Source organism: Bombus pascuorum, chromosome 3 (genome assembly GCF_905332965.1).
Source record: "Bombus pascuorum chromosome 3, iyBomPasc1.1, whole genome shotgun sequence".
In the NCBI taxonomy this organism is placed as follows: domain Eukaryota; kingdom Metazoa; phylum Arthropoda; class Insecta; order Hymenoptera; family Apidae; genus Bombus; species Bombus pascuorum.
Genome location: NC_083490.1, coordinates 2,910,728 through 2,923,932, shown reverse-complemented (window position 1 = coordinate 2,923,932; position 13,205 = coordinate 2,910,728). Strand labels below are relative to the sequence as shown.

Here is a 13,205-nt window from a genome sequence, read left to right as displayed (position 1 = left end):
AGTTTCTATTTAAGGAAGATTGATGGTTGCTGGCACGATACATTCGGCGGTTAAACAGGAGGGCAACAACCTTTTATTTGTTCTACTCTTAAGACGAACGTTTAAGGCTGATAGTTGAGTGACATCTTAAGAATTGGGGTCCGTCTTCGAGTCTGAATAGACTCCAACTTTGTTTAGTTCCAGACGTGCGTGCAAACGATTTTCAATGGGTTTTTCGTTGTTGATATGCACATAATAAATAAACATACGTAAAGTATATGATTTGATCGGCTATTTATTTTAGTTGATTTGCTATTAAAGTTGATTTCCTATTAAAGTTGATTTGCTAGCTCTATTATGTACATTTTTCTATATATTTTTCCGTATATAACTGATTAAACGCAAAATAGCAGGTGGAGTGACTCCTTGAATACGACTGGCTGCAGCAATCTATGCAGAAGAAATAATAAGGATAATGACTGCGAAAATTATGAAGATTTATTTCTACACTTACTGTAAATGGTTGAAACTCAGAGAGTTTTTCCTTTTCTTCTATGGATAAATTTAATTGAGGCCTGTATCGGAACACAATCAGTCATTAGTAAAGATAACTGTACTTGATAGATTTCACAATTTATATTTCAGATAATTAACTTACAAGTTATAGTCTATGGATGGCGGGATAAGCATCTGTTCGTTTTTGCGAATTTCACTGATTTCTATCTCTATTCTCTTTAAGCAATCTGCATACAATGCTTCTATCTATAAGATCAAACAGATGGTCATAATAAAAGATGATAAGCCATACTGATTTAAAAATATCACTTACAACAAAATATTGTTACCTTTAATCTTCTTGAAATAATGGGATCATCCGCAAGATGTCCAAAGCGGTCAGGAAGTGCTTTGATAACTAGATCAATTTCACAAAACTGTAATATATCAAAACCAGATCTTAAATTACGATTCCTAGAAGGTTTAATACCCAATAATTGACACCACTTTGCATTGTGATGAATTTCATTTTTAAATAACTCTATATTTTCTGTTAGTTTGGATAAAATTGCTTCTGTTTTTATCATTCTTTCCTCTGATACGCAACCACTTTCATATCCCTTTTTGGTAAGCCTTTGATCTGCATTATCTGGTCGTAGACTTAATCGAAATTCTGCACGACTGGTGAACATTCTATATGGTTCGTTTGTACCAAGTGTAGTAAGATCATCAATGAGTACACCGATATAACCTTCTGTTCGACTTATTATCAATGGCTTTTTATTAAGAACCTAGTAAATAGATTATTTAACGAAATAAAACAATGAATATCTTCGTTATTGACTTAAAGAGTTTATAGTAAAAAATGGATGATAGAGACCTTGGCTGCAGCATTAACACCTGCTATAATTCCTTGTGCAGCTGCTTCTTCGTAACCAGTTGTACCATTTATTTGTCCAGCAAGAAATAGCCCTGGAATCCTTTTGGTCTCTAACGTAACATGTAATTCTTTTGGGTCAATATAATCATACTCAACTCCATAACCTGGTCTCACTGCGCATAAGATTACAACGTTATATTAAAATATTTAAAAACATGGAATGTCAGTATGTACATATGTATATCATAAAGGGAACAAATTTACCCATTTTCGCATTTTCTAATCCTGGAATACATTTAATAAGTTCTTCTTGTTTCTCTGCTGGAAGTGTACACGATAATCCTGAAGGGTATATTAGGGGTGAATCTAAACCTTCAGGTTCCAGCCAAATTTGGTGTTCATGTGTACTAAACTTAAGAACTTTGCTTTCTATACTTGGACAATACCGCGGTCCTGATATCTCCTCTGTAACGTGTAAATTACAATGCATGTTGTCTTTTACAATTTTTGAGACAGCTTCGTTTGTATATGTTAGATAAGTATTTATTTGTTGTTCTACGGGTAACCAGACAGTATTATTCATGAATGAAAATGGCATTGATACTTTGTCTGGTTTAGATACATGACATTTGGAAAAATCGATAGTAGATTTTTCTAGCCGCGGTGGTGTACCTAGAAAAACATTTTAAAACATGAGAACATTTAGAGGCTGTAAATAAAGTATATAAAACATAATTATGACAATTACCAGTTTTTAATCTTCCCATTCTAAATCCAATTGTTTCTAACGTGTTAGCTAATCCAATGCTGGGTTCATCACCAAATCTACCAGCAGGTCTTTTTTCTAACCCAATATTAATTTGACCTTTTAAAAAAGTACCTGTTGTTATGACAACTGTATCACTGTATATTTTTGTCCCATCCTCTGAAACATGATTTTCATAAATATTTTATTTGTTTAAAAATTAATAACATACATCCAATTTAAAAGAATAAGCATACTAAGAATTATTCCATGACAACTTGGAGAATCTCCATGTACAATTAAATCTTCCACAGAGGATTCATATATTTGTAAACCAGGTGTATTGAAAAGCTCCTTCTGTATGTGATTCTTATATAAGACACGATCAATTTGAGCTCTATATCCCCATACAGCTGGTCCTCTAGAAATATTTAGTATTTTATAATTAATTCCAGAGATGTCACATATACGGCAACAAATACCATCTAAAGCATCTATTTCTCTCATAAGGTTCCCTTTTCCAATTCCACCAAAGGATGGATTACACGACATTTCTCCTATAAAAGTATTGTCATAATTTTTATTCAATAATCTTTAATATTAAAAGAGAAACAAAAGTGATACCTATCGTGCTTTTCTTATGAGTAACTAATAATGTTTTTGCACCCATCCTAGCAGCTGCTGCACAAGCTTCTGTTCCAGCATGACCACCACCAATAACAATGACATCAAATTTATACTGATCATTGCTTGACGAAAGATTTCTTAATAATTGAAGAAAACGTTGTCTATAATTTCTGCCTAATAGAGGCAATCTGATCTTCTTATAGCTCATTTTATTACCAAAGTATTCTAGGATTTAAAAAATGAAGTATTTCATTAAATATGTAATAAATGATTTATTGTAATAATTATAAATATATAATATGTGTAAAAAATATACTAATAATAATTTTAAAAGACAAATACATAGAAATGTATATAATATCAATAATACATATAAATCTATGTAAAAAGTAAATATAGAAAATGAACTTTTCTTAAGATATAAAAAATTCATTACTTTCTAATTTCATGAATAAAAAATTATATGTAAGAGCATCTCTAAGTTTTGGTAATATTAACTTTTCGCATATAGTTTCTTTATTTGTAAAGTTCATATTCATATATTTCAAATTATTTATAAACTCTATAACAAAGTTAAAACAATTCATTGAGATTTCATCATAATTTTCAGATTTCCATTTTGAGTCTTTTAACATTATTTTTAATGTTTCGTTCCAATGATTGTCCCAAGATGATGGGATTATATTTATCGCAATACAATTTGTCCATCTTGAACAATCATTTAGTATTAAACCCTCTTTGTCGTATTCAAAAACAATGCCATTCATGTTAGTTATTCCTATATGCAAATCATTTACGATATGATAATCAGTTAAAAAATTGCCATTGGCTGGTCTTACAACTATAGAATTTGGTTCACACGCTGCATTTTTATATGGATATGGAACACGAAAGGGCATTATTTTATATTCTGTAATACATAATTGACAAATTGGGCATATTTCTGGAACAATTTTACAGAATATGCTTTTTGAACAACAATGACGAAAACACAATATTTTCGAATCAGAAGCCATAATTTTTAACTAATATCAATAATATAGTTTTGTTTCAAATGATGACATTGTATACAAGATGTTAGGTTATATCGCACAGTTTAGTGACGAATGAAGTTATCTAGAAAAACACAGTCAAAATCCTGCTCTCTATATCTCATTTTTGCGATAAGGGCTACAAACGAAATACACTGTTTTAAATAAAAAAAGGATAATGCAAATTATATTTGTAACAAAATACTACGATTTCGAGAAAGCACATTACCTGTTATAATTTACTACACTTAATTGTGAAAATATCTTTATATCATTAATATACATATATTCAACTTTAATTTATTTATTTATATGTATATTTATATTTTTACAGGTTTCTCAATAAATACTTCCTCCACTCGCATTTTTATTAATAAGATAAAAGCTAGGAGATCACCATTAACCGTTTACTACATACGTCATCATACCGCCAACGAGGGTCAGAACGACGATCTGAGTCAAAATCATTTAAAAAACTGTGGTCTGGTCCATGATCATATAACCGGATATCATAATTAAGCTAGACCGTTCAAAAATTGAGTCGTGTCTAGTCATGAAAAAATAAAATCAAAGGTCAATAAAGGCAAAGACAACGAGATCTGGGCTTTTACATAATGGCGTTACACGACGAATCCTAATTTCTCGATTGAAGTACCCTACTGTGGAGAAATTAACGAACATCGTTCGATTACTAAGAGCCTTATCTCCTCCATTAGAGTTTCAGATCTGTGTATATGATCGTGTGATGAGAACCTTCTTATCTTCCATGTTGATTTTTCACAACTAATTACAACTCAATTTTTGGACGGTTACCCCTAGGCTCCGGTATACGAATGTCGAGACTTACAAACCTATTCTTAGTCAATGTTATCATGGTGCTGTTTGTTCCTTGCATCGTGAGTCGAGACTCAATCGACAAATCGAGAGACAACCGGGTCCAGGTTACTTTTACACGATGGCGTTAGTCAACCAACCCTCGTTTGATTAGAGCGCCTTACTGCGGATAAATTGAACAACATTTGCCGCTGCCTAAGAGCCTTATCTTTTCCACGGGAGTAACTAGACCTGTGTATACGATCGTAGTTCTGTATTATACGTGTCTATAGCACAGACGAGATTTTGCATCTCGTTGATGCCTATATCTTATTTGTAACTTCATGATAATGTCATATTAGAAGTTAGTTTTAATTCCAATCGCTGGAGGTACCGTAATCTCATTCTGCGCTAATTCGGTAACGTTGGAAATGACACTAAAATGGTAAATGGACTCTAGTGACCCCCGAAACCGTGAATAAAAAGGTACGTTGGGTAATAGGTCTATTTTGCATTTCGTTGGTGCTAATAGATCTATTCTATACCTGATCGGTGGCTGTATACTCGTCTATGTACAAAGCAGTTTATCTATTATCAACTAATCATAATTGAAAAGTAAATGTTGTACTTTATCCATTGCAGGTAATAATTAATTAAAGAATTATTTTACATACAGTGATGAATATATATTCATACATATTATTATACGCCTATATCATGATTAGGCATCTCGAAAACAGATATCTCTTATTTAAAATACATGGATTCCATTCTCACGAGTGTTTAAGATTTTATCTAAATCCATATATGATATAGTGATTTAATAGTTTCGTATACACATATAAACACATAAAAATTTGTGTAGTCCTCTTTTATTAATCGGAAACATTTTTATTTCAGCGCTCATTTTCATTTGCAATTTCGGATCAATGATACAGTCTGGAACTCGAAATACCACCAATATTACTCTTGACTAGCGCGTTCCCGCCCTTCCCCCACCATTTAGTTCAGGCGCGTGCCGCGCAGCGCGGCAGCGCTGCTATAGTAGCAGCTGATCTATGGTACGGTGTGGAGCAGTCGTGTTCGTACCGCGTTTCGTAGTGTGTTTGTACCGGTACGGTTATACGACGTTTATGTTCGACTCTCGGTTTCGTCGCAGTGATTATCGTGTACCGTACTCCTGACAAGTGACTGTACCAAATCTGGTATTCCGACCGATTCTTTTGCTGACACATTGCGAAACGGTGAAAGGCAGAAGAGGACGAGCAGGAGAGGACAACGAGACGAAGGACGAGTAAGGAGTATTAGCCACAACGCGTTTACCAGGAAAGATCGGTGAGTTTTAATTCCACTTTGTTTGACATATACGAGCATAACTGTGCGCAAAAATACATCGTAGCTAGTCGGAAAGATGGCTGCAATCGTGACACGTGCTTTGAAATTGCTCTTGAGGACCATCGTACAAGGCGCACACGTGAGACTTGCGTACCCTTTCGAGGTGACTGACACCTGATGCGTCAATGACCATACCACGCGTATGAGTCGCGTGTACCTCGCTTCTCTGTTTCGTGATTCCGACTCCGTTTGAATTTAATAGTACCATATTTACAAATGCTTCCTATGAATACAGCATGACTCTGGTACGAAACAAAAGACATCTGCATGCTTTTCGCGATTACCATGTCGCCAAGCGGACCGGAGATAGGTTATGTCACAGATGCCAGCCAGCATTTTTTTAACCGTGGGATTCACGGGAGTGGTGAGTCTCATAGTCTCACGATAGATAATTCTAATACGTGTATGTATGCTTAATGCGATGCATCTTAGGTCATCGATGCATTATTCAGTGACGCGTCGTGCTCTTTGTCAAATTTATCCATTATCGAAATTTACTCTGTTTTCACGTTTAACGTCAGTTCAGGGTCACGCACCTACCGAATAGACCAACGTGTACACAGATTATAAACTCGTAGCTTCTGCATTAATCATTCTTTTTATACCGAATAATGCATAATCATAGCAGAAATCGAGAACATATATTTTGCATTACATATCATATTTCTTATAAAAATAAATATCGAAAGAGAAGTTGCAACGATCTTATTTTACTACTAGAATAATTTTGCACGATAATTTATTAATTAATAATATCAGTGATTTGACAAGTTACAAAATTCTTCTTTATAATTTTACAATCTTATGTCAAGTAGGATAATCAAGAACTATTCTTACAGAATAATCTATCAATTGATAACGTAAGAGAATTTGTTAGCGTTCATAATTTGTAACTTGTTAAATTTAGCTGATATTAATACAATCGTATAAGACGTAGAATCAACCTGGGAGACGTATGTATCGATTTTTTGTCAGACATTCCATTCTCTGTTCATTCAATAACATCCTTACACTGTTCCGTTAACTCCTGAGTCGATCGTTACAGACTGGTACATAATATTTACTGCTAGAACGCCGATGAAAATAGCCGCTAGATATTTCGTTGCTACGAGTGGCGTTTAGCTGTAGACGAATTATCCTTGTCATGCGATTTCACCGAGAAGAGGGCGTCATTAGCATCCGGTTCGAATGGATTGTGATATTTACCGAATTCACGCTTTGTGTTCGCCTTAACGCGTTACGAAACCTGCATTCCGTGAACTTTAGCCCTTGGAAGAGTAGGTCTACGTTTACTTGTATTATTCAATCAGATTGTACACCGGTAATTTCTATATATAATATATTTATGTTCTACCAATATCTTAAAATTCATTTTCATTCATACGGATCCGAGGAAACCCGCAAGATTAAATGAATTTTGTTATCACGTAGGATAAAAATATATTTTTTTTTTTCATTTCGTGGCGAAGATTAATGTACTATCACCATTTCTTTCAAAATTTTCATCCATTTATCCTTTTTATTTTATACCGAGTTGAATAATAAGATTGTTGGTCTCTTTCACCAGTATATATATATATATTTTTTTTTTATATATATATTTTATATATATATATAATTAATAATAAAATATTATATTATAATTTATAATAAAATTAAAAAAAAAGATTGATATCAAGAGATATTGAATTTAGCGAAGAATACATTACGCTTGTATTTTGATATCAATCTTTTTTTTTAATTATATTATATATACTATATATATATATATATATACTAATATATAATATATACTATATATATATATCAAAGAATGTTATAAAAATACAACCGTAATGTATTCTTCGCTAAATTCAATATCTTTTGATATCAATCTTTTTTTTTAATTTTAATATCTTTCGATGAACTATCTTTTATAATACGGTGGAACAATGTCGCCTTGTTTCGTGTTCTCTGTCGTTGATGTTTAATAATGACACGAGGAGGAGAAGGAGAGTATTGATCAAAATAGATATAAAACTGCTTATGAAAACGAGAAAGTGGAAGAAGGAAAAAGAAACACGTAAAGCTATAAAAACGCGTGTACGTGTGTTACACCGGGGAAATCTACAATTATTTCCAACGACGAATTTTGCTGCAGGGCCGCACGCGTGCGCTCGTGCACACGCTTCACCGGCGAAACTTTATGGAAATTTCGGAGCGGTTACGCTCGCCCCCGAGTGCTTCGTTTAAATTTCATTATCTCGAACACCGGCTAAATGACACGTCTCTCGTTCCCAGCGACGACACCAAAACTTACCTCGTCCCCGTTGGAAACGAATTAGGTGATAACAATTGTCGTTCGAGTGTTCGTTATTGCTTGCTATTCGTATCCACAAGGTACAAATAAAGGGTAGAACAAGAGAAAATTACATTTTATTTTTACCTCTTATTTTATTTAAAATTTTCCGTATATTCTTTTCCATTTTGTTAGCAAATTATTAGATTATTCATCGTTGTCGTTTACTAATAGTAACAACTACAAGATAACAATAGGAAGTGGAATAGGAATGCATGGAAAGATATAAAATTTCATTTTTATCTCTATTTTACATTTCTCGTTATTATTCGTTAATTGTATCAACAAGACGTTCTCACGATACATGGACAAACATAACGTTTAATTGCTATCTTTAATTTTTCCATAAATTTTCCATATTTCTTGCTATTTTATTCGACCATTTGTTCATCATTGGCCTGCGCAAAATTCCGTCGATAACGTAGACATTTTTTCTCTTTTTTTTTTTGATAATTGATTTAATTGGCCGGCCAGGAAGGTTTCTACGTAAATGGTTATATTGTAAATAATGGTAACGCGAGCGCGCGTTTTGAATCATCAACGCCGTAGCCCAATGTGTACAATGGACCGGTTTCCGATATTTGAACGCGATACACCTTCCGCGGTCCACGAGCTTTGTTCATAAATCAGGAAGTGCACGCGAGTACACAGTGCGGATGGTTACACCCTCTCGTAATGCGCTCGTACACGCTTGAAAAATCATAGGCGGCTTTAATGTTTTTCGAGGGGACCGACGTGGTTATCGCAACACCGGTTGCGTAACTTTGCATTTTATTGAATGTTCTTCGTTACATGACAAACTGGAAGCTGAAAAATGTAGCGAGATGTAACGTGGCAATTCGAGTATTTATATACGAATATTTCTCCACTATATTACCCAAACGTTTACTGAACGGATTCGCTTGAAAATCGAGTTTCTCGTCAAATATATAGATACATACTGTCATTTAACGTGTAATAATATTTGACAAAAGTAATAATTGACAAAGAAACGATCTATGTATTCGAAACTCTGCGTACGTTCGCTAATATTATTTGTACCTTAACGTAGCGTTAGAACGTTCGTAACACACGGGTATCTGGTTGCTTATAGCACTTTGTGTGCTTTGTACATCTACCAAACGAATAAAGTCTACTATAGCGTCCACGTACATCGCTAACGATATTTGAACGTGATATCGACTGGTATTTGTTAAAATTCCATCGAAATTCGACATAAATCGTCGACTATGATCGTTACCGATAGTCGTGTGTGTTTTTCCTTTTTATACTCATTGCCCTTAAAAATCATAATTCGTTCGGATCTTCTAAGATGTTGCGCGATGCACGTAAATAGTGACTTCTTAACGAGCGTTCTTTTGGTCGTTTTCTTCGTGTTATAAACATATTCTCGGATATTTAATTCTCAAAGATTGTAAATGCTATACAAATTACACGTCATAGTACTTTTACAAGTTTCCACTATATAAAACACGTCATTAAGCATCAGGAATATTACGGATAATGCAAGAATGTCGTTTAATACTTACGTCACACTTGTTTACATTCAATCCTGAAGAGATAAAACGCAGAATGTTGATCAGTCTCGCAGTATTCCGTTCGGTCAGGGTTTCTAATGGAAAACCCGTCCAGCACTTTCGCGTCACAGATTAATCGACTATGAAACGGCGAAACTGGTTCTCGGTTCATCGTGTAATTCCAGACACGCGTAACACGGCCGCGCGAAACTCGAATCGCGGCCGTAAAAACGCTGTCTTATTAAAGATTGCGTTCGACGTTTCGTTTCATTCATCCGGTACACGCGCTTCTTGTTATTCGACTCGTTTCTAGCTGTTAAATCGTTATAGAGTCACGCGGTAGAAACTTTCCTTTTCTGACTACGCTATCGCGTCATATCCATGGCTTTATATAAATGGCACATCGATGTAAAACGCTATTTGCTCGTCCATATTATTACCAAGTGCGTATATTATGTTCGTATGATCTGTTCAATTTATTAGTACGCCGTAGCGAAAAATATCTCCGTGTTTCCATAGTCGGGCAATTAATTCAACTTAATTCGACTAAGTCGACTTAGATTATCCGATTTGAAGGCGAAAATCCGGAATACGTGGCGAAACGAGAATGTCAAATATGTCGAAGCAGCGATCGCTGTTGTCATAACCGCGTTCGTTTAAAAGATCGCGGTTAAAAGGTAGAAAGCTCGAAAAATGTAGCGAATGTCCAGCTGGACAAATTGTAAAGTACAAATTAAATAATAATAATAAAAAAAGAAAAAGGCAGGAAGTAAAGTAAAGGCGGCGAAGGGGAAGAAAAGGGAGATCGTTTTTGCTTTTGGATAGAACGTTGGTGAAAGAAGTGGCATGAAAACGCGAGGATTAACGGCGCGCGCATTCGCGGGAGAAATTTCTTGCCGTTTACCTTCCCACGAGTGTATTTTTGCGCACGCGAATCAAACGCAAGCTTTTCCCCGCGGGCGACCTCGTTTAATAGTTCCGACGATTCGCTAACGAGGTTAACAACGAGCCGCTTGTTTCGCGTCGGAAATAGAGTTGCCCCATTTGAGCCTAAATCTTTCCGAACGCACTCGCCACCTTCCTCTTCGTCGATTCTATCGATCATCGTCTTACAACGATAAAGAGAGCGACTAAGAATTCGAATTTCAAAGACGAAATATGAAATCAGGCAAATAGAAAAATTATACAGTGTCCGACACTATGTAGAAGGGCTAACTTTTCCAGAATTTCTTTCGATTATTTTATTTCTACTATAGGATTTATTTATTCAGAGATATTAGAAATTAGGGTTTCCAATGATTTCTATCCTAAATGGTAAGTTTATCGGTAGATGGATCTATTCTCTATGGATTAAACAGGAAACAATGGTTATTTAACATGAACCAAATACAGTAATGTGCTATAATTAAGACAGCTAAATAGATAATTCACAACTTACAACTAATAGTTTACAACTCGTAACAACTTGGCAACTCGACTCTCGGCTCCTCACAACTCGTCTCTCGGTTAACGACTGTCTGTTAATTCGTCCTTTTCCCTTGAGCATTCCTTTGTCATTTCTCGTAGCCCCACCACGTATGTGTTCCGTAATAGTCCGCGGTTATGGTCACGTAGGCCTTCTTCCGCCTAACTATTCGACTGAAGAACCAAGGACACATTGAAGTTTCCAGACCCTTTTGGTCTGTCGGCACTTAGGTTTTCTCGCAACATTGTTTGTGGTTCACCCGATATTTCTTACGCAATCTGTCCGCGAAAATTACCATTCGTTTCGTCCTATTTTATCCTCAACTACGATCTTTTTCACTTCCGAATAGATATCTGGCGGCACTCGACGACGGAACTTCCCACCGGCTTCGCGACATTAAGCGCCATACCATCAAAACGTGAGATCGACATGCCTAACGTACCATCGGTATCCTTATGGTCCTTCCGCCGAATATTCGGAAGAATACATACGCGGCAACGGTCGCGGACGTCTAACGAACGCGTGCGTAGTAGGGATGTCGAGGAGCAGCAAAAGGAAAGAGTCTGTCCAAAGGTTCATTCGGTTTTGAACAGCCAAGTGCGAAGGGTTCGATGTAACAGCGAAGCAAACGTAGTCGAAAAGCGTGGATTGTTGGTCGTTGGTTGCTAAATAGACTATATTGTTGAAAATCGAGAGTATTTCTTGGGCACTTGCACGTTAAACCACCTCAGATGCAATTACAGATTTTTTTTTATTTTATTTTGTTTTTTACAATTTGTCCTGAAGGACATTTGGTAAAGTGTTATATCTCATTGGTAAATAAAAAAAATAAAATAAAATAAACATAGCATGTGGGTGGCTACCCCCAGCGGGGTGCCAGCTTCGTGTTTTCCAAGTTATATCTTTTATGCAATTACAAATGGATAGGAAATAAGAAAACGAAAGCTGCAATTATCCGATTTAGGCTCCAAGGATTATTCTAAAACGCATCACAAGAACAAAGACGAATGGTATCTGTGTCAATCCGATCGCATCTCCAAGCGTCTCTTTTCACTTGTCTATTATCCAGTCAGCATTGTGCTTGATCGAACGCGATGAAGTTTTAACGCGCTTCGTTCCAACTTATCGGTCGAACTTATTATTCGCGCGGGAACGCGGAATAGAATTAAAAAGAGGGCGGAAGCGGATTCAGCCACTCGAACGCGGTATTGTTTCAGAAAGATCGGTATAAGCCCGTACAACACGAAGCGAGTGTTTGATTGGGTCCTGGAACGGTACCGTGTAATCGGGACAGCGATAATTTTAATTGAAATTTCGATAGTCGAATGAACATTCCGGGATTGAAAAGGCAATTAAGATCGAATCGACGATATATCGAGCCGGGTGACGCAGGTTCGTAATCGAACTCGGTTTTGCCACCCCGCGTTCGATCTTTTGGTTGTTCCTGCGAACGATTTGGAAAATTGAACGGCGATATTCGGATCCAGTTCGTCCGATACCGTCGTTAATCACGGAAAATGGTTTTTGCCAGCTTGGTTAACGATCCTCGCCTTTCCATTCATTCGGATAGCATCGAATCGTTGCGTCGATCGAAAGCAGAGAACAGTTAAAGAACAATGAGTTGACGCGTGCACATCGTGTGCCTTCTTGTGTAATTGAAGTAACATCGTTAGTGAAACTTTAGTTACAAGCTACAATTTATTCGTATTAATAAATTCCTCTTGCATTAGATTAGCCTCCTTAGTTGAATTATCTTATTTAGCAACTCTCCATTTTTCAAGATACGTTAGAGCATCCGAAGCTTACTGTTTTTTTTTTTTTATTTTATTTTGGTTATTTTACAATTTGTCCTTGCGGACATTTGGTAAAGTGTTATATCTTGTTGGTGAAGAAAAAAAAATATAAATAAAAAATAATATA

At 35.7% G+C, this 13,205-nt stretch overlaps 4 protein-coding genes across 4 annotated transcripts in view; 1 reads left to right on the top strand and 3 right to left on the bottom strand.

Moving 5' to 3' along the window:
* LOC132904790 (cytochrome P450 6k1-like) overlaps positions 1-13,205 on the bottom strand; it is a 298,916-nt gene that overhangs the window by 92,946 nt on the left and 192,765 nt on the right. The gene's annotated exons all lie outside the window — the stretch shown is intronic.
* On the bottom strand, positions 250-4,137 carry LOC132904783 (protein MTO1 homolog, mitochondrial). Its single transcript, XM_060955487.1, has 10 exons — positions 3,987-4,137; positions 2,724-2,951; positions 2,357-2,656; positions 2,103-2,279; positions 1,619-2,026; positions 1,355-1,527; positions 825-1,265; positions 638-741; positions 494-554; positions 250-429 (listed from the first exon to the last, which is right to left on the bottom strand). Exons 2-10 carry the CDS (start codon positions 2,932-2,934, stop codon positions 349-351), a joined length of 1,956 nt encoding a protein of 651 aa, XP_060811470.1. The 5' UTR covers positions 2,935-2,951; positions 3,987-4,137; the 3' UTR covers positions 250-348.
* LOC132904805 (MKRN2 opposite strand protein) lies at positions 2,974-3,980 on the bottom strand. Its single transcript, XM_060955518.1, has one exon. It carries the CDS (start codon positions 3,740-3,742, stop codon positions 3,140-3,142), a length of 603 nt encoding a protein of 200 aa, XP_060811501.1. The 5' UTR covers positions 3,743-3,980; the 3' UTR covers positions 2,974-3,139.
* The window catches only part of LOC132904794 (protein-tyrosine sulfotransferase), a 191,019-nt gene continuing 183,431 nt past the window's right edge, over positions 5,618-13,205 (top strand). The window contains exon 1 of the mRNA XM_060955502.1: positions 5,618-5,905. The gene's annotated coding sequence lies outside the window, so the exon portion shown is untranslated. The remainder of the gene's footprint in view (positions 5,906-13,205) is intronic.

Bases quoted from the DNA above. Each gene is read 5' to 3' on its own strand.
- LOC132904783 (XM_060955487.1), bottom strand. From the start codon at position 2,934: ATGAGCTATAAGAAGATCAGATTGCCTCTATTAGGCAGAAATTATAGA. The intron at 2,657-2,723 runs GTATCACTTTTG...ATACTTTTATAG, and splicing joins TCATAAGAAAAGCACGATAG to GAGAAATGTCGTGTAATCCA. The intron at 555-637 runs GTAAGTTAATTA...GTTCCGATACAG, and splicing joins CCATCCATAGACTATAACTT to GCCTCAATTAAATTTATCCA.
- LOC132904805 (XM_060955518.1), bottom strand. From the start codon at position 3,742: ATGGCTTCTGATTCGAAAATATTGTGTTTTCGTCATTGTTGTTCAAAA.